Here is a 24663-nt window from a genome sequence, read left to right on the forward strand (position 1 = left end):
AGGCTTTCCAGGGTAGGTTTGTGTGGCTGTGACCCTTAATAGGACTAAGCAGTTAAGGAAAGTGAGGGAATGAGTGTAATGCTGACTGCTGTCCACCACTGAAAGCACTTCTGATTCTACCATGTAGCACTGCAAGACGGAGGTCAGACATACCCAGGAAAGAGATGTACAATATGGGAAGAAACGTTTTGACCATATGCTTTGCTTCATAGCAAAAGTATTTTCAGGCAGCTGCCTTGACATAGCATGATTTGGGAGCACATAATATTGATAAGTGGTTATAATGTTGAAGCTGAAGGAAATTTTCAAGTAATGTCTTAACTTAGGCCAATATGTAAGGCCTTCTGGAACAACAAAATAATTGTATTTCTCTGTTTTTCAGACAATGTTCCAAATGCTTTATTTGGGTACCTAATCATGGATTTAGTAGGTTCAAATTTGTGTAGACTGCAAAAAAAACTACTATGCTAAAACTAAATGCTACACAGGAAATTTTCCAAAAACATTATGTACATATGACGATTGCAACATCTGAAAAACAACAAAATATTTATTACAGGTACAGCTGTTTCTACAGTGTATACATTTTACTGAAATGATGAAGGGGACACAATTATCATGCACATAAGTCCAAATCATCAGCTTCCCTTCTTTTGAAAAGAGATGGTATTTCATTAAATCACTACAGTAAAATGCTAATGTAAGGAAGGAAACAGAGTCCAGTCATAACATTATCACCGCCTCCCTCATATTGATTATGTCCTCCTCTTGACATATTTGAAAGTTGTGGTAACTGGCATTAAACCATCAGATTCTTTACGTCCTGTAAATTATGAGATGATGCTTCCATGAATTGCACTTGTAACTCCAGCATATCACATCAAATTGGAGACAAGTCAATACCTCAAACTCATACATGAACCATTTTTACACATTCTTCCATTACTCTGATGCTAATCCATTAACCTTTTCAGCAATTTCAGGTACAGTACCTCTTCTACTGGATCAATATGGCCAGGCTGCACTCCCCAGATGTATATATGAACCTTGATAACCCATGTCACTGATTCAGTTCTTTTTCGATCTTTGGCCCACTTTTTGCAGGTAATTTCCAGGACAGAAACATCCCATATGAAATGGAGATTCTCTGACCTAGCGGTCCAGCTATCCAAGGCATTACATTTTCTGAATAAACAGTTGTTTGCTGCCTAATATATTCCACCCACTGCCAGGCATCACTGTAATGTAATAATCAAGCTGTCACTGGTCATTACATTTTGATTGGTATATGTCTTCATCCATTAATTCTGTTTTCCTCATAGAATTTGGAATTCATTATAAGAGTGCCTTTCTAGAAAGGAGCAAACCTACACTGCATTCAAATCAAGTTACAGTATAAAGGACATAAGCATATTATGTTTTTGTCAATTTTGTAATTTATGTAAATGTCAACCCTTCAGCCTCAACCAAATATTGACTGACAGGTCGGTATTGCCAATTCTCAACAATCTCAGAACTGAACCATTTTGTGTAATTTTTCTGCTGTGACTACTGAACATACTAAAAATTGGTTTCTGTAATATCTTTTCCTGACAAGGAATTTTCCCCAAAATATCAGTCCAGCAACATTGAGTACAAGATGCGGTCTACTCCTTACTTCTCTGTTTAACTCCAGTTTGATTCTTAGTAACTATATCATCTGAAACATGAAAAATGTAATTGTGTTTTGGCTTTCAAGTTTTTTTGGCAGAATTGCTGTTCAGCATTGGGAGTGGGATGTGAAAGATGTTGCCACCATTAAAGTCCATGGTGTGTCTGCCATGCATCCAATGACACAGGAGGAGATCTGTGTCACAAGAGGAAGGCTCAACGTACTAAATAGGTTTATGAAATCAACAAAAAATCAGGTTGAGGCTCGCAACACGAAGTATTACTAGTTCACACAGGCAAACAGACTAGTCCTTTTAGTGTGTGGTGGTTTACGGTGGTATACGGCAGTGGCAGTGGTGGCCTTGCAGGTAAAGAAGTGGACCAGGTAATCGGAAGGTTGCGGGATCAAATCCCGAACCGCCGAGGTGTCACTGAGCACCGTCCCCACACACCGATCCCCGTCTGTCATGGCTGTACAAAAAGGGAGAATCTGACTATTCATAATATTTGGTGACCTGCAGTCTGCACATATATTAGAGTAAAAAATACACTGATGACCATTTAAAATCCTGAAATCCGGTATACTGGTCTTGTAGAGGCACGTTTCATTTTTTTTTTTCATCATAACTGAAATTAGTTCAAACGAGATGAATAAATATGTTTTAAAAATAATAATGCTTCCACATTTTTCATGTACACATAGATAAAGGCATCAGGACGTAGTTGACCAACCTTTTTCCAAACAGAGAAAAAACCTGTTGGTCCTGAGGAAAAGAAAATGCCACAAAATACTTCAAATTTGATAATACTGAATGTGGACCATTTGCTGAGGTTCTCTTTATTCTAAATTGGGAAATTGTATATTGTGATGTTTTTTGATAGTAATAATACACAATAGTAATGAGTAATGAAATAACATAGATTGAGCATATGAAGGTGTTTCATTACAAAAACAAACAGCATGATATTCTAATTAGAGATGTACAAGTAATTGCAATTGGATTTAATAACTCAGCTTCACCCAAGAAGTGTCACATAATTAGTTCCATATTGAAGTGTATATAGTACAAAAGAACAAGATTTCATTTTAAGAAAATAGCATGAGCATGTTTCAGTTCATAAATAGTTCAGTCAAATGGCAGAAAAAGGATACGAAAACTCCTCACTCCCAATCAAGCATCAGAATTACGTTTGTTCAAGGAAGCAATTCAATATATTCTAAAAAAATGCACTCATAAAAACTTCACTCATGCTGACTCTTGGCAGATATTAATATACTGTTGACAAACAGAGAACAGAAATCATTTTTCTTAATGCTCATATCTATATATAGGAATTTTTTCTTGCTTATGACGAGGTTACTCAGGCATTAGTATAGATCACTACTAAACTGTGCAAAATGTCCTAGTACATCTATGAAACGTTTTCCTGTCTCAGACTATTATTTCATTCTAGTCAAAACCTCAACCAATATGTCTTTATCAGGAGAATCGGTAGACTGTAACACTGATTTATGCTCACTAAATTTGAATCTTTTAAAATAACCTCCACAGACGCTATTTCCGACATCTTCATTTAATAGCTGTTTTCCTGAATTAATTTCTAGTTCAGTAATTATATTTTTAGAATATTTTTCCTATAGTGGTTCTATTTCTAGAAGGCCTGAATGATGCAGTAAGCCTCCAGAGAAGAGAAGACAATGTACATGAGCCATAAGCTGAAAAACAGCATGGTGGTGAGCATTTTAGGAGTCCTTGGGCCACCCAGTTCACCACCAATCTCAGGGCGACGTCTGTACATCAGCACAGCAATGCAAATGAAGGCAAAGACTGTAAAAAGTGTGACCGAGAATGCCAGAGTGCCAGGTTCTACGCGGAAGTAGTCTCCCTTGTACTGATGGTAGATGGCTGCAATTGACCAGGCCACTCCGATGCCCAAAAACACATTGACGCCATTGCTACCTGTCACATTGCCAATTGAGGCATCAGCATACTGGTCCTGAATGGCTGCTACTTTACTGGCAAATGTGTCTGACAAACAATGAAAAAAAGGGAAAGAAATTAGCTGTCGTTACTTATCAATACACATTGGGAAATATAAAATTGAAATAATTGTGATAATGTCACACTACCTGGTACAGAAGTTCCCAGGGCCACAAACACCACAGCAGTCACAGAGTCTTTAAGGCCAATGGTACAGCCAAAGTGTGAAGCCAGGTCACCAATGAATGCTGTAAGGAGGCCGATCATGCAGATGGACACAATGAAGCATGCCCAACCATTCCAGTAGTCAGTTGGTGGCACAAAGGCAAACAGAAGTTTCCAGAAGATGGTGAGGAAGTGCATGACATAGTCAAAGCAGGAAGGGAGCTTCTCCTCCCCATTGTCATCATCATCGTCATTGTCATCCCCTAGACAACAGAGAAGGGTAAAATGTATTATCCAACAAAAAATGGGGACTAACATTAACATTATTTCCTGTATGTGGTGGTGTAATCTTAGTGGGTGCATTCCGAGAGCCTTGTAGCTCCCTGCAAAGTGCACTGGGAATTCAGATATTTTATGTAATTTTCCAAACCACAGGAGGTAAAATGTTCAGTTTAATGGAAATTGACACAGGCTTTGAAATGACACTGTGTTTTGACCAACAAATATCCCATCTGAAGTCTGTGGTGCATTATTAAATGGGCGTACAATGACAAGCTTGTTGTTTATTCATTTTGAAAGAGATACCTTACTGGTTTATATACAATGTAATTTTATCCTATATTTTATATTAATTACGTACATGAGAGTCCATGTTTGAGGGGTGTCATCTGTAGTGGATGTACTGTCCTCTCTACTTATTGCTGTTGATGTAAATCATCTTCACCATGCTTCACCACAGAGTCATGAGTGTTCAGCAGACTATACAGCAGTGGGCTAACTCCAGCGTTGAGGATCAGTATGGATTATTTCCTGTGGCTGGTTCTTCTGTTGCCAGTTGTCATTGTTGTCAGACTAAATAATTACTCTGAACAAACCAGAATTAAATGTGGTGAGCCACAGGGTTCAGATTTTGGACATTTGTAATTATAATTCTACATGCTGCCTCTTGGACAGTAACCCATCAAGGATATGTATATGTAATACAAATTTTAATACAAATTTTACTGAACAAAATAAAAGTAATCATGTCATATTTACAAATTGAACAAGCATATTGAGGGAGGGTCTGAAATGGCTGAGACGCAGAGTCAGTGTGTGACACCAGGGGGGAGTGTAATTGGTAAAGAGAAAACCAAGCAAAAACAAAGTGACTACAGACAACGGCTTAAACTGTCCGAATGTATCCGCCATGTGCCACTGAGCAAAGCACTGTCCCCACACACTGCTCCCCGGGCATCTCTCATGGCTGCCCACTGCTCACAAAGGGTGAAGAGTTAAAAGCAGAGGACACATTTCGTTGTGTGCACCGTGTGCTGTGAATCACAATGACAATCACTTCACTTTCATGTGCATATATAATGAATACCCATCATCCCACCAAATGAGGATTAAGAACTTTTTGTAGGGTGTAAACTGAAGCATAAGGCCATTTATGGTGGTTATGAATAGGGCAAATCATTTTGTTCATTTGTCCTGACAATGCTTCTCCTATATTTCACAGGAAGTGTCATACATCTATGTGGTTTATGAATTTACATGCAGCTGAACTGTGTAGTATGTAAGTCCATTAAAGACATGCAATCTTATCTTGTTTTTTTTACATTATCTTGAGATCATGGCATATTTTTGAATGAATTGAATTGACATGTTATATATCACACTAATGCTATCACACTTATTGTGTATTCTCATTAAAACATGGCATGCCTCTTTTTGAAGTGCATTCACACCTGAAAAACCAACTCACCCAGTGCCTACAATGAGTAAAACCAATAGACTAGTAATTTAAAATATGGTATGTTTAGGTATGTTTAGAAGCTGATGGACCTCAGTCCTATTGAAAGTTTGTAGAGCTGCCAAGGAACCTTCAAAAATTCTTTGTTGCATGTATACATTTGAGCCTGTATGAGTTTTGGCCCTATGTGCAGAATTTGTAATTATGATTATCATTGTACAAGCAACAGTTCAAAGAAATCTCTAAAAAGACCAACATTAATTCATATCCATGATCAGCGCATGTGCACTTTTCAGCAGAACTGTAATTCACAACACTATTGAAGAACAATACACACAAACTAAATTATATCATGGAGAATTAATCTTACCAGAGTTTACAGTGATGGCCTCTATAAACTGATCCCTCCAGCTGTTTGTGCCAACTAGGAGGGCAAGGTTGGTTTTCTTGATTAGTTTATCTACAGTGCTCTGTCAAGAAAATGAAAAGAAAGAAATTAACACAGTGATTCCGGAGTGTATTCATCAATAATAAAGACATTTTTTTTCCCACCATGCACTAGACACAACCGATGCCTGCAACATCTAGTAATATACCTCACTGTGATGATTGTGACTATGGGGGGTGTTGTTCCGGTTCTGTGCGACAGTCAGGAGTTTCATGCTGTCCATATTTCCCGATTGTCTGCACCTAACGTTCTGTGTATAAATACTGCCTCATGTCATCTAGTCCACGTCGGGTCAGTTGTATGTTTACCACGTCCTGTATGCTGCGTGTTGTTTTAATTTAAAACCCTGTCTCCTGGAATCCAATTCTGTTCTGTTGTTATCCTGCCAAGCCACACCAAATCCTGACTCTTTACAATATTTTGTAGATGCTTGATTACTTTTGAAGGCTGAATAGTCTCTAAACTGAATAACTGTAAAAAAAGAAGAAAGCAAACCATCCATGTGGTTTGACAATTCCTGCCGCTCTGATGCCTTAATGGACATCAGATCGGATGAGCATATGAGGATCATCCTTCCCACATTTAACTGGAAGGACTGTCATGACAATGTGGTGGACAGAGCTTATCACAATACTCAGTTCATGCAGCAAAGGCAAAGCACAAAATGGTGGTAGTGGCCTAGTGGGTAACACACTGGCCTATGAACCAGAAGACCCAGGTTCAAACGCCACTTACTACCATTGTGTCCCTGAGCACCCTGAGTGTCTCCAAGGGGGGACTGTCCCTGTAACTACTGATTGTAAGTCACTCTGGATAAGAGCGTCTGGTAAATGCTGTAAATGTAAATGCAAACATTAATACATGCCAAGACAGCGACACACTATCAGGGAGTCAGTCCCTGATAGAGCTTCCCTGTGTGCCTCCCATTAGACACCTGGGCAGCTCGTAGGCAAGTGGCAACGGGTCCATACCAATCCAGGGCCCTGTAGCTTCTGGCCGAATACCTTCGGCACCATGGGCGTGACTTCGGCCCCCCATGAGTCATGTTATAGCCTGAGACCATGTCAGCTGAGATCAAGGTGATGCCACTCTCTTCGTTTTGGAGGTAGGCATGCTGGGAATCATGCCTCGAGGAGCGATCAGCTGTGGAGTGGAGGCGTGGTGCCCAGTCCCCAAACAAAGTCTAGCTTTGGCCTGGGTCCATACTATTGTAAGAATGGACATCACAGGAGCCTGCTTTTGCCTTGCATAACAGATGTCTGCATGGGGAAGTGTGACATTCCTGTGTCGATGGTTGTGCGTGAAGATTCGACACCTCTGTTTTACATGTCTTTTGTCTGACGGTTACGTGTGAAGTATCAGCCGTCAGGACCGCCCACCCTCTTTGTCTTCCCCAAATGGGAGGCACCGGGGCGTGACATCAGAAACAACAGGTTCTGATTGGTCAGTGACAACTTCCTGTAGGCCAGTGACAACTTCCTGTAGGCCAGGGGTATAAAAGTCTGCTCACATGTGGAAAAAGGGCTCTCTGAGTCTTTCTCTCCCCCTCTCTTTCTCTTCTCCCTCTTTACTCTTTCTTCTCATTTTTATTTTCTCTGTAACCTTGGTACCTTTTTACATTCAGTATTCACATGTAACTACAATAATTATTTACTGGTGTTAATAAATTAGAAACTGTTCATTTTTAACCTCTACTGTGCCATGCCTCTTTCTGCCAGGTAACATCAAATTGGAGTGGTTGAATACAGTGCTTTGTGTGGAGGGAGAAAGAGTTTTTTCTACACACTCTATTCTCTTCTCCCACACCACACGGTCTTCATTGTTTTTACAGTATCCAGGATCGAGGCATATGGTTGGTGAATTAGGCATGCCAGGAGTCATGACTTGAAAAGGGGGTTACTGTCATGGACTGGCATTGCAGGGTGAAATTACAGTGAACTCCCCTAATGTTTGATGATGATGATAGACCCTTTATTGCTGTTGCAGTATTCCAGGTGACTAGTCACAACTACCAGAGAACCCAACTATCCATTAACACAAACATCTCATTACAGGGATTGGACAGGTCAGGAAGACAGGGGGTATAGGAAGAACAGAAAAAACAACAGAATTATATGGGGAGAGAGGAGGAGAGTAAAAAAGGTAGAAGTTGTGCAGGTAGAAGTTGTGCAAATGTGTCCTTCATTATCAGACTGGAGCAGGCAACCATGAAAAGAACTGATTCTGTGTTACCTTAAACTCATAGGATTCCTCAATGATCGCTTCCAGTTTGGAGTGCTCCCCGAGCATGGGACGGCCCATCTCTGCAATCCGGCGCTCATCTTTCTCTTTTTTTGATAGGCCCTTATCATCCCCATCCTCTGAGAGATGTAGATAAAAGGAGTAGGAAAAGCGTGATGATCTGTTTTGCAAGCAATATGCCTCGCATACTAATACACTAGCCATTTAACAGGCTGATCACATAATTCATTCGTCATAATACCACAGAGACTGTCACTTTAAAAATATATAAGCAAATTAAATGCAAATGATATGAATCACACTTGAAGGTACATGATTATTGTAATTTCCGAAAACCCTCATATCCCACTAATCCATGTTTATTATGAAGTAATGTGATGTAGCTGGTACTACATGCTTTTAATTTAGTCCACTTATACATAAGAACAATAATTTAATAAGGGAAAATTAAAATGTCACTGAAAGGACAAAAATAAAGAAGGACTGTGATAAATACCTGAAATGTTGATAGCAGTAAAGGGGATTGGATTGCCTCGACCTTGCACTTTCCTATAGACGTCCCGGCCTGATGACATCAGAGGCATGTTACTGATCAGAAGGCAATTTTATTCCTCCTATGAAGGTTATTTGTTATTGTCTGTCAGCCTCTGACCTAAACAGAAATATGACTCTCCAAAGGTGACTGAAAACAACACAGATGAGTGACATTGACGTGACATAATGGGGAGCATATACAAGTGGGGTAACTAGACAAACATGGAAATAATTATAATTCGGACAGAGACAGGGAGACTAAAGGCACAAGAGGCAAAAGCAAGTTTCACATCGACTATCATTATTACAAACACACGTAAAGTGGAGATATTACATATACTACATGGAATAAACATATATTTGTTCTGACAGATGTAGCAATATCTGGTGTTGTTGTTCATTAATTGTGACATCAAAATATTGATCAGTGTCATGATCCGGACCGGCAGGGGTTACACCCGGATCCGAGTCCGGACCGGAGTTTCATGTTTGTCCTGTGTAATGTTCCCTGATCGTGTTCTCCTGTTGCATTATTATATAATTGTACAAAACTATCCTGTTCGTGTCTGTTCGCCGTCGGGTCATTGCGTGTTTATGTTCCCCTGTCTCGTGTGTAGTTTGTATTAAACCCCTGTCCTGTGAAATTGTGCGAATGCGTCCTCCTTCATTGCCATGTCCAACCCACCCGTGACAATCAGCTTTTACTGAGAGTAGAAACAACTGCATATGTAAAATAATGATAGTTCAGTTAAAGCTGTAAAACAAAGACTTGGATATTTATGTTGAATTAATAATGCTGTTAACTTTCTGGACATATTTTTGTCAAGGCCTGACTCCGAAGGGGTGGGCCAGTGTGACATTCCATTATGTGTTGTCATCGTTGTCATTGTATGTGAAAGTTTGTGGTATGACTTGTATGTTTTGCGCTGTTGTAAGTAAATGCCTGGTCCAGTCAAAGTTGTGTGAATGTGTCCTTCCTGCTCTCTCCTGTTCCTGCCATCGCCATGACAATTTTAAGTGCAAGTGCAAGGTGAGCTCCAATACATACCATGCATATAGAGTGGCAACAACAATTATGTGAACCCTTTTGAATATCATGGATTTATAGCGTTATTACGTCTCTATGTTTGTTTGACCGGTTTGTTTCTGTGGTTGTCTGAGGGAGGGTCAAAAGGTGTGTGTGTTTTTTCGTGTACTTGGTTCCTTTTAGGCCAATATAAGGAGGTCCCTGCCCTACAGACATGGCCTGAGTGCCCTGGACGAGTTTGGAGTGTGGAGGCGAGTGGTGTTGTGGGAAGGCTGTGTAGCTGGAGTTGTAGAGTTTGTGTACTCCTGTTGTAAATATTCTCCCGCTTGTGTGTCTGGTGTCCTCCTGTTAGTGTTTGTTTATTGTCCCTGTTATATGTATCATGACTGTGCTGTATTCCCTGCAAATAAACACACTATATTTGCACCCTCTGTTGTGTGTGTGTTTTAGTTCCTAGGTTCCTATAACTTCCTGTAACTACCTGTTGTTCTGTCATGCGTCCCTTAACCGTCTAGACAGGAATGTGACAACAACTCTTATGTTGTTGCTTGTTTACATGTCTGTCCAGCTCTACAGCTTTCTGTCTACAGGAAGCGCCTGGTTGAGGTAAAAAAAAATGTCATTTAATTTTAGATGTTGTGTTATTATTTAAGGCACATTATATCCTTGAATTAGACAAAGCTCTGACTAAATGTTATGATCGATTCATGCCATTTTATGGGTTCACATACTTTTTCTAGCCACTATCAACTACACAAAAATGGTTAGTGTATTCATAATCGGTCTAAATGAAAGTCTAAATGTAAGTTCTTACCATACAGCTGTTTATCTATTGAAAAGCAAAACATAAAAAGTGAAACACTGACCCGGGCATAATCAAAAATGATTAGTTAAGCAGGTTAGCAATGCATTAATTGGTAAAACAAACTGTAGCATACCTGTCTTCACGAATCCACCTAAAATCATAATGCAAAACAGGCCCCTTCATTATACATGTATTTAATTTCAACTGGTAGAAAAATTGTCTGTAGACATTGTGTTGTGTTTGTTGTAAGGGTTGCATCCTACAATAATTTATTTTTTGATGAAATCCTGTACCACCAGAGTATTCACACCCCTTCACCTATTCTTTCTGTAGACCTTCTGTATTCTTCTCCCATTTCTGCATTAGTGACTATTGAGTTCTCTCTGGCTAAGGCAATTCTTCCCCTATTATCCAGTTTGACCAGATATAGGAATGGTCCTGAAAGTCAGATTCACCTCAGCTTAATTTGGAGTGTTATTGCAAATGGTGTGATTACATATGTACTTGTTGTGTTTTAATTTTTTTAAATAAAATTAATAATAATTTTGCACTTACATATACATTTACAGCATTTTATCAGATGCCCAAAGCAACTTACAATCAGAAGTTTACATTTACATTTACATTTAAGGCATTTGGCAGACGCCCTTATCCAGAGCGACTTACAATGTGCTTCCATGTTAGCATCAATGAAGTGATCAATTCTGGTTCAAATGGACCCTCAACGATGAATACAATCTTTTTATTCACTCTGTTGTAGTTTATATACATAAGTCAGACAATAAGAAGGTTACAAGTTAATCAAAATATTCTCTAAAGAGGAAGGTCTTGAGCTGCCGTTTGAAAGTGCTCAGTGACTGAGCCTGTTCTGACCTCAAGTGGAAGTTCATTCCACCACCGAGGGGCCAAGACTGAGAAGTTAAAGGGCAAGACTCCTGGAGTGTCAATGGTAGTAAGTGGGGTTTGAATCTGTGACTTTGTGGCCCTGTGATTCATCCTGGTAATATGTAAAAAGAGAACTATTCTCAAGTCTATTTTAGACTAGGGCTGAAATAAAATACAATGTGGAAAAATGAAAAGGGAGTGAATACTTTTTGGTGACACTGTAAATTTTAAGGCCAAATAAATTTATACTGATGAATTGCAAAGGACAGAATGTGAGATTCTCAGTGATTGGGCAAGCAGACAAAGAAACATCTTACCACACTCATGCAGTAACACAGCTGACAGAGAAAAAATGAAATGGAAAAAGCAACAAATAAACAGAGTAAATGCATGGAAAAGAAAAGACACTAACCACATAATACAGACTATACCAACTTAATTCAGAAATGGAATCTACAGTATTATAAAGTGTAATCACAGGCTGTGAGGGTACTGGGATATTAAAGTGAAAAAGGAACCACAAAATTACTTCTCACAGGGTTAATTCAGGGTTAGACTGTGGTACTTCTGAATATCTCTTGTTCTTTATATTTTTCCTAGACTTTTCACTTCCTTGCCTAACACATGAAATCAGAGTAAAATCAATAACAAAGCCAACAAGAAATACACTTCTTGGAACCAATTTGGCACCAAAAATGTGTTTAAGGAAGTGGAAAAGACTGAAAAACAGAGATCCATGAGACATACAGATGTAACTGGAGGATATATTCTGGATTTTAGCATGCTTTCACAGAGACACACATATATTTCTCCAAATACTGACAATAAGCTCTAGTTTAAGAGCTAATTCAGATCATTGTTGCAACTGCTCTAATATACAATTTTTGCCTGACAGTAAAGTAAAAGTAGCAAGGAAGAACTTTTAAAAGTTTCGAGTTCAAGAGAGCTATAGGAATAACAGCAAGAAGCAGTGGAAGAATGTAACAAAAGGCCATTCAAGAAGAGAGAGGAAGTTAAGAGTCAGATGTTCAACTCATCTGCACTCCCACACCTGTCCATCGTGGCCTTTTCCACTGTGGTTCCTGTAGCTCTATGAAGAAGTTGGCCTTTTTGTTATATTCTTCATGGTCAAGTATTCTTATTGTTATGATCTTCCTGTAGGAACAAAAAAAAATCACAAAATGTGTGACATGGGAACCTGGTGGAGGGATGACTAGTACCTCCTCATTTGTTTAGTTTAGTCAAAACCAGCACTTACACATTCTGTCAGCATTAAGAGCAGAGCTACATTACTAATTGGGTGTTTGGAAGGCTTGATGCTTTTCAGTGATTGGGTATGGATGGAGAGTTCAAGCATTATTCTTACTCCTGCAGCTTATAAGTGATGCAGTGCTGTTAGTGGTAGAAGAGGTGAGAGGAAAGGCTTGGGGAGAATGAGATGGTGGGAAGGTGAAGGATGTCCCACCTTTCCTCTCACTCATCTCCACAATTTGGGGATCTCCAATCTCCAGGAAGAAGTTCTTGTTCTTCTCATATTCCTCATCGTCGATTATATTGATTTTAATAGTTTTACTGAAAAAGAGAAATAGAGAGGTTTGCAGAAAGAAGCGTGAAAAGAAAAGCAAGTGAATTAGCTCCGCATTCACAGCATGGCATGGTGCAAATACATAGATTCTAAACTATTCTAATAAAGAAACACAATTTCTCCTTAATCTAAATAGCTGCAAACAATGTTAGCATTTACAGCAAAAAAGAATATTCCAGAATGGTATCTAGCTCTACGGGATAAAGGGCCAAAGCACATACTAGTTTGTATCCATAGGCTATTTGTATTGTGTTAGTACTCTTTGAATAAGAATCATATTTTTGGGAAAGATATACATAATACACAAAACACAGTTAATAAAAATGACAAAACAACATAAAGTAGTGTACTGATGTATAACAAAAGATGTGGCATTCCTAAAATTGAAATTAAATGAAAACTAAAAGACTTTCAAACCCCTTCAGACAATATTTAATTCACAACAGAAAACACACAGTAAAAACATTCTGAAGGTTGCTAAATATGATCCATTGAAGTTGAGTAAAATATGCTTAATTATATTAGTCAGTGAGCTAAATCATACCAACACTACCCAATTTTTAAAGCGTAAGAGCAAATACTTCCATTGACGTTTGGATGATTGCTAGTTGGCTTGATGACTGTGTGAAAGCGCAGGGATTGTGGTGATAATTACGTGTGCTCCTGTCTGACACACCAATGTATGAATAGACAAACAGGACACACAACTTTATGGTCCATCTTTCCAGTCCCATTTGGTCTTTGAATAAAGTATCAGTATCAAGTCAATATCGGACTATACCAACCTGAATTTTTCAAAAAAGAAATCATTGGTATCGCAGGTTTAACAAATCTGTAATAAATAAAATCTCAAGTTGTTAGTTTCATAATTTACTAATACGTGTTAGTTAGAATTTACCTAATTTGTTTAGGTATTTCTTTGAGTATAGGGTTGTAGTAGCCTAGTGGGTAACACCTATGAACCAGAAGACCCGGGTTCAAATCCTACTTACTACCATTGTGTCCCATAAGCAAGACACTTAACCCTAAGTTGCTCCAGGGAGACTGTCCCTGTAAATACTGATTGTAAGTTGCTCTGGATAAGGGCGTCTGATAAATGCTGTAAATGTAATGTAAATGTAAATGAGTATTTATTAAATTAAATGTAAGATACTGTTTACTAAATTATTTTTCATATAAATTGCTAAACAAAATGTGTGAAAATTGTTATCTCAACTTTATTGGGTAGAGTCTATAGGTTGGTTTTATAGTGTAAACTAGGAAGGACATAATGATTTTTGGGACATGTTTATGTAGAAAGAAATGTAGAAAATGTAGAAACTTTCATGCACACTACACACAAGGATGCTATAATTGGTGAGGAGTGTCTGCTGTCATCTCCTAAGATCTGAGTGTGTATAGCTCAAAGCAGCAGCCACTTCCGGCCAATATGCAGACTTATCTTGAATCAGTTCAACGACTGTGGTGTCATCTGCAAAATTCAGAGGCCTGGGAAATTAGTGTCCCCTCTCCCTGTATCTCCCCTGGAAACCAGGTTTTACAGGTGTAATTATAAATCTACCCTTTGGCTTCGTTGTCATCAGACTCCAGTTGGCCGAGCCTCTCGGGTGAGTAACTGTCGGCTGCACCTCTTCTAATGGTCGCCTATCCTGTCATGGCCAAGTAAATGCACGGGGCACAATTGCACAAGATTATGTGTTTTAATGAAGACAGAAAAAAACAGCACGATGGCAAAAACCAAAATACACACAGGCATGTCTGAAATTAGGGGCACAAGCGGTTAAAAATGAATACTAAGGATAAATAAAGGGCTAGAACAACAGCAAAACAGAGATATGGCGCCACCAGTTGGGCACGGACAATGCTGTAACAGTAACCGAATTCTCTAATTGAAATATAGTGAAAGTGAAGTGATTGTCTCGGCACAACACAGTGTGACACAAAGAAATGTGTCCGCTGCATTTAACCATCACCTTAGTGATCAGTGGGCAGCCATGACGAGCGCTCGGGCACCTGATGAAATGGACCTCAGTGGAACCTCTGCGGTTCGGGATTCAAACCCACAACCTTCCCAACCCAGAGAAATATAATAATCTGGATTTCCAAATATATGTGCAATGTGTAAGGTCTGTTGAATTTATACTACATCCAGTGTAGATTGTACATCCATTACATACATTGTAGAATGATTTCAAAGGGCATAATATGTGAGCATAATCACTGTGGCTAGTTTAAACTCATAAGGTGCACATTCATGATACCACCTAATGTAAATGTAAAATTGTAAACCATGTCTATATTTACAGAAGGTTGTCCCATTACTCAACCAACACACCACTTAAGTTCAAATCAAGAACCTCCCAGTCTGATTTAAACATCGTTGGTACACCATGGCAACTCTGACCAAATATGGAGAACAATGAGAGGCCTGGAGCAGTGCCCTGAATGTGCGAGACCAAGTGTGAGAGAAGAAGACGGTGTTGGCCTTGCCAACAACTGTTTATCTTAGCTCTTGGTCAGGCTAAGCCGCTATGACTTAGACCAGACCTACTGATGTTAAATTCATCTGGAAAATAAATCTAATTAGAAAAAGATAAAATACATGTGAATGAACTGAAAGAAATTAATCCGCCACCTTTGTCAGCCATTGCTACAACTACTAAAGTAGCTTGATTCTTGAAAGATATCTGCAGTCTGTCCTTCCATTTACACCCTACCTGCCTACAAGTGTTAACATTACTATTTATCCAAGGTGCACACTTGGATTTAAAACAGCACCTTCTTACCGGGGTAATGGTATGAAGAGTTGTCAGTGCCATTGTTCACTGTGCCCCCAGGTGTAGGTGCAGATGCCAAAATACTAGTCGAATGTTATGATCATGAAGTGTACAAAAAAGTGAACTTCACAAAACATCAACATCAAATTTTATAGAACTATGCTCACTTTTAAACACTTTTAAAGCTTGAGATTGACATATAACTCAATATTCACTCCTCACCTCTCCAAGTTCCCCCGTGAGACATGCGGCCATTGTCCCATCCTGTTAAAGATGTGTCTAGAACACAGTAAAGTTTATGCTGTATCTAGACTTTTGGTTTGAAATTGTTTTTGGAAAAATATCTATTAGCTTGGATAGGTTAGGGACCCCTTTGGGACGTCTGTCCACAAACCTTGTAAATCCGACATATATGCTTCAGATTTAAAATGTGGTCGTCAACAGTGTTGGTTGAAGCAGGAAATGAAACAATACAATGCAAACCAATTGCATTCACATGAAAGTAGTTAAAAATAGTGATCATTGGCACAGTACACAAAGGGACTAAATCAAATTCAATAAAAAAAAAAAGATGTGATGAAGTCAACATCTCTGTCGGCAGTAACCCCAGGAAGGCTAGATGATACTGATGCAAAATTATTCACAACCACATCAATTATGTGGCAAAGTTTATGTGGACCAGGGTATGTTGGAATGAGTCGATTAAAAACAAATTAGGGTAGTGGTCAGAAAGCGGTCTTTCACCCTCTCAAAATATTGATGCTTTCTCTAGTGTTGCTTTCTCTGTCTACAAGACATCTACAATGAGTTCACAGTTAACATTATTTTAAAGGAGTGATTTATCCTTGAACTATTGAACAATTGGTAATTGGTAAACTGAATCACCGAAAGTGAATTCTGACTAATGAAATGAAAGTCAAGGGATTGTCATTGAACACAGCAGCACAGCACACGGTGCACACAAATGTGTGAAATGTGTCCTCAGCATTTAACCCATTACCCTGAGTGAGCAATTGTCAGCCGTGACAGGCACCCAGGGAGCAGTGTGTGGGAATGGTGCTTTACTCAGTGGCACCTTGCGGATCAGGATTCAATCCGGCAACCTTCTGATTACGGGGCCGCTTCCTTAACCACAAAACTGCCAATGTAATGCCATTTGTATTTTTCCTTTTTTTCCGTTTTGTTGTGCCCATCATGACATTATTTATTTGTTTATTTAACAAATCCATCAATTTCCCTTCAATTGGAGCAAATCAACCTCTGGCGTGCATTGATGCTTTGCATAACACCAAGGTCACAAAACCCATTGACACTAAGTGGATTGATTGATTTGACCTGTCTCTTCTCCCATTATGTTCTGGGCTGTGTGGTGGTGTGGTGGTTGACTGTGAGGTCTCTGTCTGTTGTGTTTAGGATGGGCCTACACTTTGTGGTGCATGTGCCTCCATTCTGTTAAATGTATTGTTGTGACGTTGATTCTCATGTGGGTGTATGTACAGAGAAACACTAAAAAAACTATTTATAAAATATTTCAACTGGCTTCATATGTTCAAGAATGTAAGAAACTTGACAGCGGTGTTGAAGGGGTGAATGTAGGTGGTAAAAAGGAAACACAAATAATAAAAGGAACATTCTTTAAAATGCTTTTAAAAAGTATTAATTAAATTGAATTCAATTTATTAGTCCACTTATTTATTTCTTTGCATTTTAAAATGCAAATCTGTACAATAAAAGAACACTGATCAGCCATAACATTATGATCTGTAAAAAATATTGATGATCACATTACAATACCACTTGGAATACGACTTCAAGTGAACATGTTGTCTGAATCTGGTGAATTATATCATGCAAATGAACAGGTATTATAGTTGTGCATGTGAATATCCCACAGTGGACATAATTTGTCATGGCTCACAACACAACTAAGTGCAGAAGCATACATTATCCATCAGACAGATTAAAAACATTAATCTCTCTCACTACAAACTGGTCTATATAAGGAAACAGGAAAGCCATGCCAAGCTAGCCTAAACCCGATTTAGGGTTACTTCAAAGCAATACTTTTTGTGACTGTATAAATGTATCTGCTTTTCATAGCAGACCCTTTTCCATTTCAAGCTGGCTGAGAGTAAATGTTTATTTTAATTACAATAAATAAGCCCTCACAAGTGATGAAAGGCACAAGTGATGAAATCTCTTAGAACTGACGGTGACACAGTCCATCTGACCATACTTGGTTAATTCATAATGCTCCGTTTATAAGAATATACAGTACAGGTCAAAGGTTTGGACACACTTTCTCATTCAATGTTTTTTCTTTATTTTCCTGACCATATACATTGGTAGCTTCTCACTGAAGGCATCAAAACTATGAATGAACACATGCAGAGTTATGTACTTGTACAAAAAGTGGAGACCTGGCCTCCACAGCCACCGGACCTGAACCCAATTGAGATGGTTTGGGGTGAGCTGGACCGCAGAGTGAAGGCAAAGGGGCCAACAAGTGCTAAACACCTCTGGGAAATCCTTCAAGACTGTTGGAAAACCATTTCAGGTGACGACCTCTTGAAGCTCATTGAGAGAATGCCAAGAGTGTGCAAAGCAGTAATCAGAGCAAAGGGTGGCTATTTTGAAGAAACTAGAATATAAAACAAGTTTTTCACCGTTTTTGTTCATTCGTAGTTTTGATGCCTTCAGTGAGAATCTACCAATGTAAATGATCATGAAAATAAAGAAAACACATATTGAATGAGAAGGTGTGTCCAAACTTTTGGCCTGTACTGTCTGAAGGTTACAAACATTTCTGCTCATTCAGAAAGAGTAGAACCAATAACCTAAAATTGGCAAATTCTTGAATTAGGTTAAATTAAGATTTTAGCAGTTCTTATTAATTTACAGACTTTGAGTGATGCATCTAGATGTGCTTCCGAAAAACCTAAGCACTATGTCTTATTAAGAATAAAAAACGAAGCCTTACACTGACTTCATTAAAATATCTCAGCCAACCGTGCATTAACATACACCTCCCATCACCATTACAAAAATTTCAAATTTCCCAGTTGTGGGTCTAGTAAAGGATTATTATCTATTTCTTATTTTTTGTGTGAAACTGTCATGGGCACAACATCAAAACTGACATTATTTATGTATTGTTGTATGTATCCTGTTGACATGTCCACATCTGGTCACTGATGTTTTTAACACTACAGTATCTCTTTGTTCACCTAGTTACTGTGTAATTTTGAGGTCCATAAATCCTGTGTTCTGTTAGTCGCACTGTTGCGCCCTTCTTCCCAGCCCTGCACCGATTTGTGATACTTTTATGTGCTGCCTATATGAAATAATATCCATGATTACTTTCTGACTGACCTACAATTCTTTTTTTCTGAAAGTTCTCTTCATATAATAATTAGTCAAAAATCATGCATATTAGAGATAGACCAAAATTGGTTTTTCAGCCCTGCTGTAACTCACACTACACACACACAAAGTATGCAGCATGAAGAGCAGGAAAGGCAAAGGTTTTCAAGGTAAAGCAGCTGATGTTATTGCTCTACACACTGAAGTTGCAGAACACCATGCATTTGCATAATAAAAATCCTGCCAGATTTTCCAGGTCCAGTCTCATGTCTCATGTCTCTCTCTTCACCATTGATTGGCAATTATTTTTATGAATATTGCCAATCAGAAAATTTTGTAATAAGAAATGGCAGCTGAGTTACAATTTTTTTAAATAGTGGCTAATGTTAAAATAAAAATGCCTAATATCAGCCAATAATAATCAAACAGGACAATGATCTGTCAATCCCTAATGCTAATATTATAATGATACAGAGCCCCAAAATAAAGTCACAGTATTTCAGATATTTCAGCAACAGGTTCTGAAAGCTTAGTGGTGACATTAAAAAGGAAAAGCAAGTGCTGATCTTTAGCAGAAATTGAGAAGAGAAGAACCAACAAAAATGAATTTATTTTGGCCAGGTTGTTACTAACTCAAAACCAAAGATAACTCTAAGATAACTCAAATAAATTCAAAGATATTAAAATCAACTCCAATGACTAAACATGACCAATGTGACTGGATGCACCGAAGACCTCATTGAAGAGGTGAAGGTTACAACTACTGTGTTTATGTATAATGTAAAAGCATGATTCAGCACATTAGAAGTCACTAGAGAAACCACTATGAAACAGTTCCACCAAAAATAAAATTACACATTTACTTACACAATCTCATCGTTCTGGAACTCCAGGATTCCATGTGTGTCTTCAAAATCCTCACCGCCTCCTTTGGCAGTTCCCTCTATGGTCTTGTAGGGGATGACCACCATACCACGTGCCCCTGAGGTACGGATTACCTTCACCTCCATGGTGCCTATGCTTTCACTAATATACACTACTGGTTCCTCAAACGTAAAAATTCCAGCATGATCATCATCAAATATAGTCACAGTGGCTGTGGAGGGTATGCCAAGGCAGACCAGGGCATCCACATGATTATTTCCTGGTTGTGTGATGACACCTGACCCCTCAGATAACACCTTCACGTTGGTGAGGTGAACAAGGAAGTTCTCATCTTCTTCGAAGATGTCATCATCAATGATTTCTATGTGAATCTCCTTTTCCATCTCTCCTGGTTTGAAAACAATAACGCCCTCTGTAAATTGATAATCAGACCCAGCATTGGCTGTGCCATCCTCAGTGCGGTAGTCCACTGATACAGTGCTGGTGAGGTCACCACCACGTCGCACCACATTAAGTGCCACTGTACCACAGTTCTCCAGGCACTGATATGAGCCTGGGTCAAAGAAGATTTTGGACGATCGATCATTTTCTGAGTTCTCAGAACGCATCTCGTATACACCAATGGCCCTCCTGGCCTGGTCAGCCGCATGTTTCTTTAGAATATTTCCTGAACCTGTTATGAGTCTTGTTGCTTGACATCGATAGAAGGCACGACTCTTCTGCTGCTGGCTGAGGACCTGGTAGTTGGCCAGCTCAATCAGCTGCTCCATCTCCTTGTCAGGATGCTTCTGTTTCAGCTCCTTAAGGATCCTTGCCATTTCCCTTCTAACCTCCTCCTCGTCTAATTCCTTTTCCTCAAGGTCAAGTGTCCCTTCCAGGAATTCCTCTCCATGGGAATTGATAATTTGTCCATCCATTTCAATGTTGGTTTTTGACTGCAGTTCTGGCTCACCCTCAGTCTCAATTATCATGCCCCTCTGCTTGCCAACCCGGTAGCGCTTATATACGTACTTGTAGAAGAGGAGCCTGCGGTCTGCCACCCAAGCAAACAGCACGCACAGAGGGAAGAAGAAGAGTGTGAGCAGGCCTTCCCATACCTCCACTATGCCAGGAGAGAAAACGGCCAAGATCAAGTACAGCCAGATATAGGCAAAAATACTCCAGAAGGCGGTGACAAAAAAGACTCGCAGATGTTTAACCTTACGATGATCACCTTCAGGGATGACGGACACACACAGGCCAATTATGACAAACATGTTGAAGGCTGCACTTCCCACGATTGTATTGGGACCCAACTCGCCCGCATGAAAGTTGTGTCCGCAGACCTCAACTACAGATAAAAGAATTTCTGGTGCAGATGAACCCAGAGCCATAAGGGTCAGGTTGGACACAGTTTCATTCCAGATGTGCACAGTGGTGGTGGTGGTTTCGCCATTTGGCTTCTTGATGGTGATTTCCTTCTCCTGTGAAGTAATGACTTCAATAGATGCCATGAAGCGATCAGCAATGATGGAAACCCCCAGGAACATGTAAGACAAAGCTACAAAATAAACAGTTGCTCGTGCAAATTTGTCTGCAAATGATGGATTCACAGGTTTCCATATGGGCAGTATAACTCCTTCTTTGCACCCATAGCTGCCTGAGCAGCCTTGGGTCACATTGCTTTGTCCATGATTTTGGATTGTGCTGCCTGCTGAGGCCTGCTGGATCTCTAGGGAAACCGTCAAAAAGACCCCAAAATAGAGTATAATAGACCAAAAAGATGAAGTCCCTAACAGTCCCATCTTGACATTCAGTTGTTTCTGTTACGTTCTTGACGTTCAGTTTCCCTGCATATGTGAGAGAGAATTTTATTTAGAAAATGTATGCACACACAAATAAATCATTCAAATTTGTAATGCAGTAAAATCATTTTATTTGCTAATTGGCTGCCATGTTTTACCTTTCAAAATTATGTAGGTATACTCAAACTATTAGTCATATTCTGGAAAGTGCAGAGAAAAGGAAATGTGACATGATAAAATAGTCACAAACATTGCGCCCTGTTATGTATCATAAGGATAACATAGGCACTTTTTGTAAAAACACTGACAACAGCAAAAGAATGGTCCTGTTGGTTTAATATATTCAAGTGAATTCACTATGCAAAGTTTGCTCCATTTTGCCATTCAGCCCAGTATACAGACGACGACACCTGACACTAAAAATAACTGTTAATATGAAACAGAAATGCCACATTATAACTCATTGAAATCTCTGCCATTGCCTGTGTATCTGCTTAAAAAACCCTGACATGCCTCTTATTTTAGGCCGAGACTTTTTATGCCATAAAACATGCGGCATGTCCTCAAACACGTTTACCCGGACTGCGGAAATGTCATCTGCCCAAAGACTACAGGTACAAAGTGACTGGCAGAGACGTGCCTATACAACACTGCTGTGCACTTGAAGAGACGTCTGGATTCCGTCCTCACAATGTACAACAAGGATATTTTCACATTTTTCCATTTTTTTCTATTCCTCAGCAGAGAAGGGAGGATTCAGTTTACTCCACTTCTACTCCATTTTTTAAAACATGCTGCCTAATATTTATGTGGAAATGCAAAATACATTTCGTGTCATTGTTTAGATGCTGAAAGCATAGACAAAATTATTAACTTTCAGACTAGCTTTCTTTTTAAAACTGTATTCTATCTGATAGTCAGTGTGATATTGATTTGTATGGGATCATTTGTATCATATAATTGATCTGTATTTAAATAACAACAAGATATTTCATTCCTGTAAAAAAGTGCCAATTACAGTTTGCTCATAGGCTGAATCCTTCACAGCTTTGTAAGAGCATGTTTATCAATTACTTCTTCTTTTTTAATGACAAAAAAATTCTCCAGGTATCCACTTTGACATTTAAAAGTCTGCCAGTGGTGAACAAACCTTAAATGAATCATGTTTCAGCATCTAACATTGTTAGTGGAACTTGTGAAAGTGATTACTGCAGTAACAGTCCATGCCTGACACAAATGCATTCGAGTACTGGAGCACAGTCCCGAATGTTTTCACTCCAACCTAACCTTACTAGGGCTGGAAGATCATTAAAAGACAGATAATGGATGCAGTCATTGTGGGCTGCCACAAACGTAATGTTATGGCTGACACATGCATTTTATTATTAATACAAAAAGCACAATCCATAGGTAAAAATAAAATTAGTTTTAATTATTCAGGCCTAACAGTTGGAAAAAGACAAAAACCGTCAGACACTAGTGGCATTTAATTTTTAGGCATCACAAAATCACCTAAACAACACAATCTTAACATAATCTTATGTATCACATAGGGCATGTACATTTTCTATATATTTTACATTTGCATGTTTTTTTAATCTCTTTTAATTTTGTCAATGTAGACAAGGCTGTCTGTTCCTAAATATATACTTGTACTCTTTCCCTTTTTGCTATTTACCTATAATTCATATGAAGCTTATAAAAGTTTGCTGTTGTCCATGTCTACAAAAGCAATACCCGAAATCATTTTGTCACAGCATAATTGCACAGAATATAACTGCACTCCAAGCATCATTTACAATACTACGTGGATCTGATATTACAGGACAGTGTACACACAAGCATCAAGGAGCAGCACTCACCTCTGTGGTCCCAGCAGAACAACTAGCAACTGCCTAGAGAACGGGAGAGTGCTTGATAACCTCTCTAAATTTAACAGAAACGCACATTGTTTCTGAGGCAAAGGGACGAGGAGAGTGTCTCTAAACATGGACAGCATAGTTGGGTTGCTGCTTATCGTTCCTGTGCGCCCAGCTACATTTCCTTACATGGCGCTGTGGAGGGAGGTTCGGCAAGTAGCTTGCTGTCTCTTTGGAAAAAGAGCCCTTCCTATCTGGCAGAACACCCCTTGTTGCTGACATGCTAATGATAAGTGGAGAATGTCCTCTATCGGTTAACATGTCTTTTTTTTTATCCATCAAGGGTAATGGCACAGAATAAATGGCCCATATATTTTTCCAACTTCCTCTGGACCACGAAAAGGGGAGGCAACGTGGTCCTGGACTGTGAATTAATTGGGTTGATTCCATGGCTACAAAGGATCTTAGGAACTTTCGGGCAGAGGGTGAACATTGACTTTAATTTTTTTTTAAAGGTGTAATCATTTTCTTCGAGAAACATTCATTTATTATGTAAATGATCTTATGGTGATATATTACAGAAGCACACAATGATTGCCTTTTGGTTCAAGGGTGAACAAAGGGTGATATTAACTTTACACATTTCCACATTTCTGAAGGCAATAAAGTTTGACTTTAACCCATATAATCACAAAGTCTGTGTGAGACTCCCAGGACTGTTCCAGCATTTATGAATCTTAGACCTTTGTCATGTGACTAAACAGAGGGGCCAATCCACGCTCAACATTTCATACTATGATAAGATTTCCATTTATGCCATTTAGTAGATGCCCTTTTCTAGAGCAATTTACAATGAGTAGTTAAAGGGACAGTCCCCCTGGTTCATAGGCAAGTATGTTGTCTATAGGCTACTACCAGTGTTGTAAAAAATTATATTG

At 39.0% G+C, this 24663-nt stretch overlaps 1 protein-coding gene across 6 annotated transcripts; it reads right to left on the reverse strand.

Annotated features, from left to right (window-relative positions):
- Window positions 1-532: 532 nt before the first annotated feature.
- Window positions 533-24164, reverse strand: slc8a1a (solute carrier family 8 member 1a). 6 transcript variants are annotated; one of them, XM_028972631.1, is made up of 11 exons: window positions 23729-24164; window positions 20065-21911; window positions 12524-12627; window positions 11790-11810; window positions 10721-10738; window positions 10597-10611; window positions 8718-8786; window positions 8213-8340; window positions 5903-6002; window positions 3782-4060; window positions 533-3680 (listed from the first exon to the last, which is right to left on the reverse strand). In XM_028972631.1, the coding sequence occupies exons 2-11, from the start codon at window positions 21864-21866 to the stop codon at window positions 3304-3306; spliced, it is 2913 nt and encodes a 970-aa protein (XP_028828464.1). In that variant the 5' UTR covers window positions 21867-21911; window positions 23729-24164; the 3' UTR covers window positions 533-3303. The 6 variants fall into 6 exon arrangements, with proteins under 6 accessions (XP_028828464.1, XP_028828470.1, XP_028828466.1 ...); XM_028972637.1 differs by lacking the exon at window positions 12524-12627 and adding an exon at window positions 12938-13044; XM_028972633.1 differs by lacking the exon at window positions 11790-11810.
- Window positions 24165-24663: the final 499 nt, after the last annotated feature.

Source organism: Denticeps clupeoides, chromosome 3, assembly GCF_900700375.1.
Source record: "Denticeps clupeoides chromosome 3, fDenClu1.1, whole genome shotgun sequence".
NCBI classification, from domain to species: domain Eukaryota; kingdom Metazoa; phylum Chordata; class Actinopteri; order Clupeiformes; family Denticipitidae; genus Denticeps; species Denticeps clupeoides.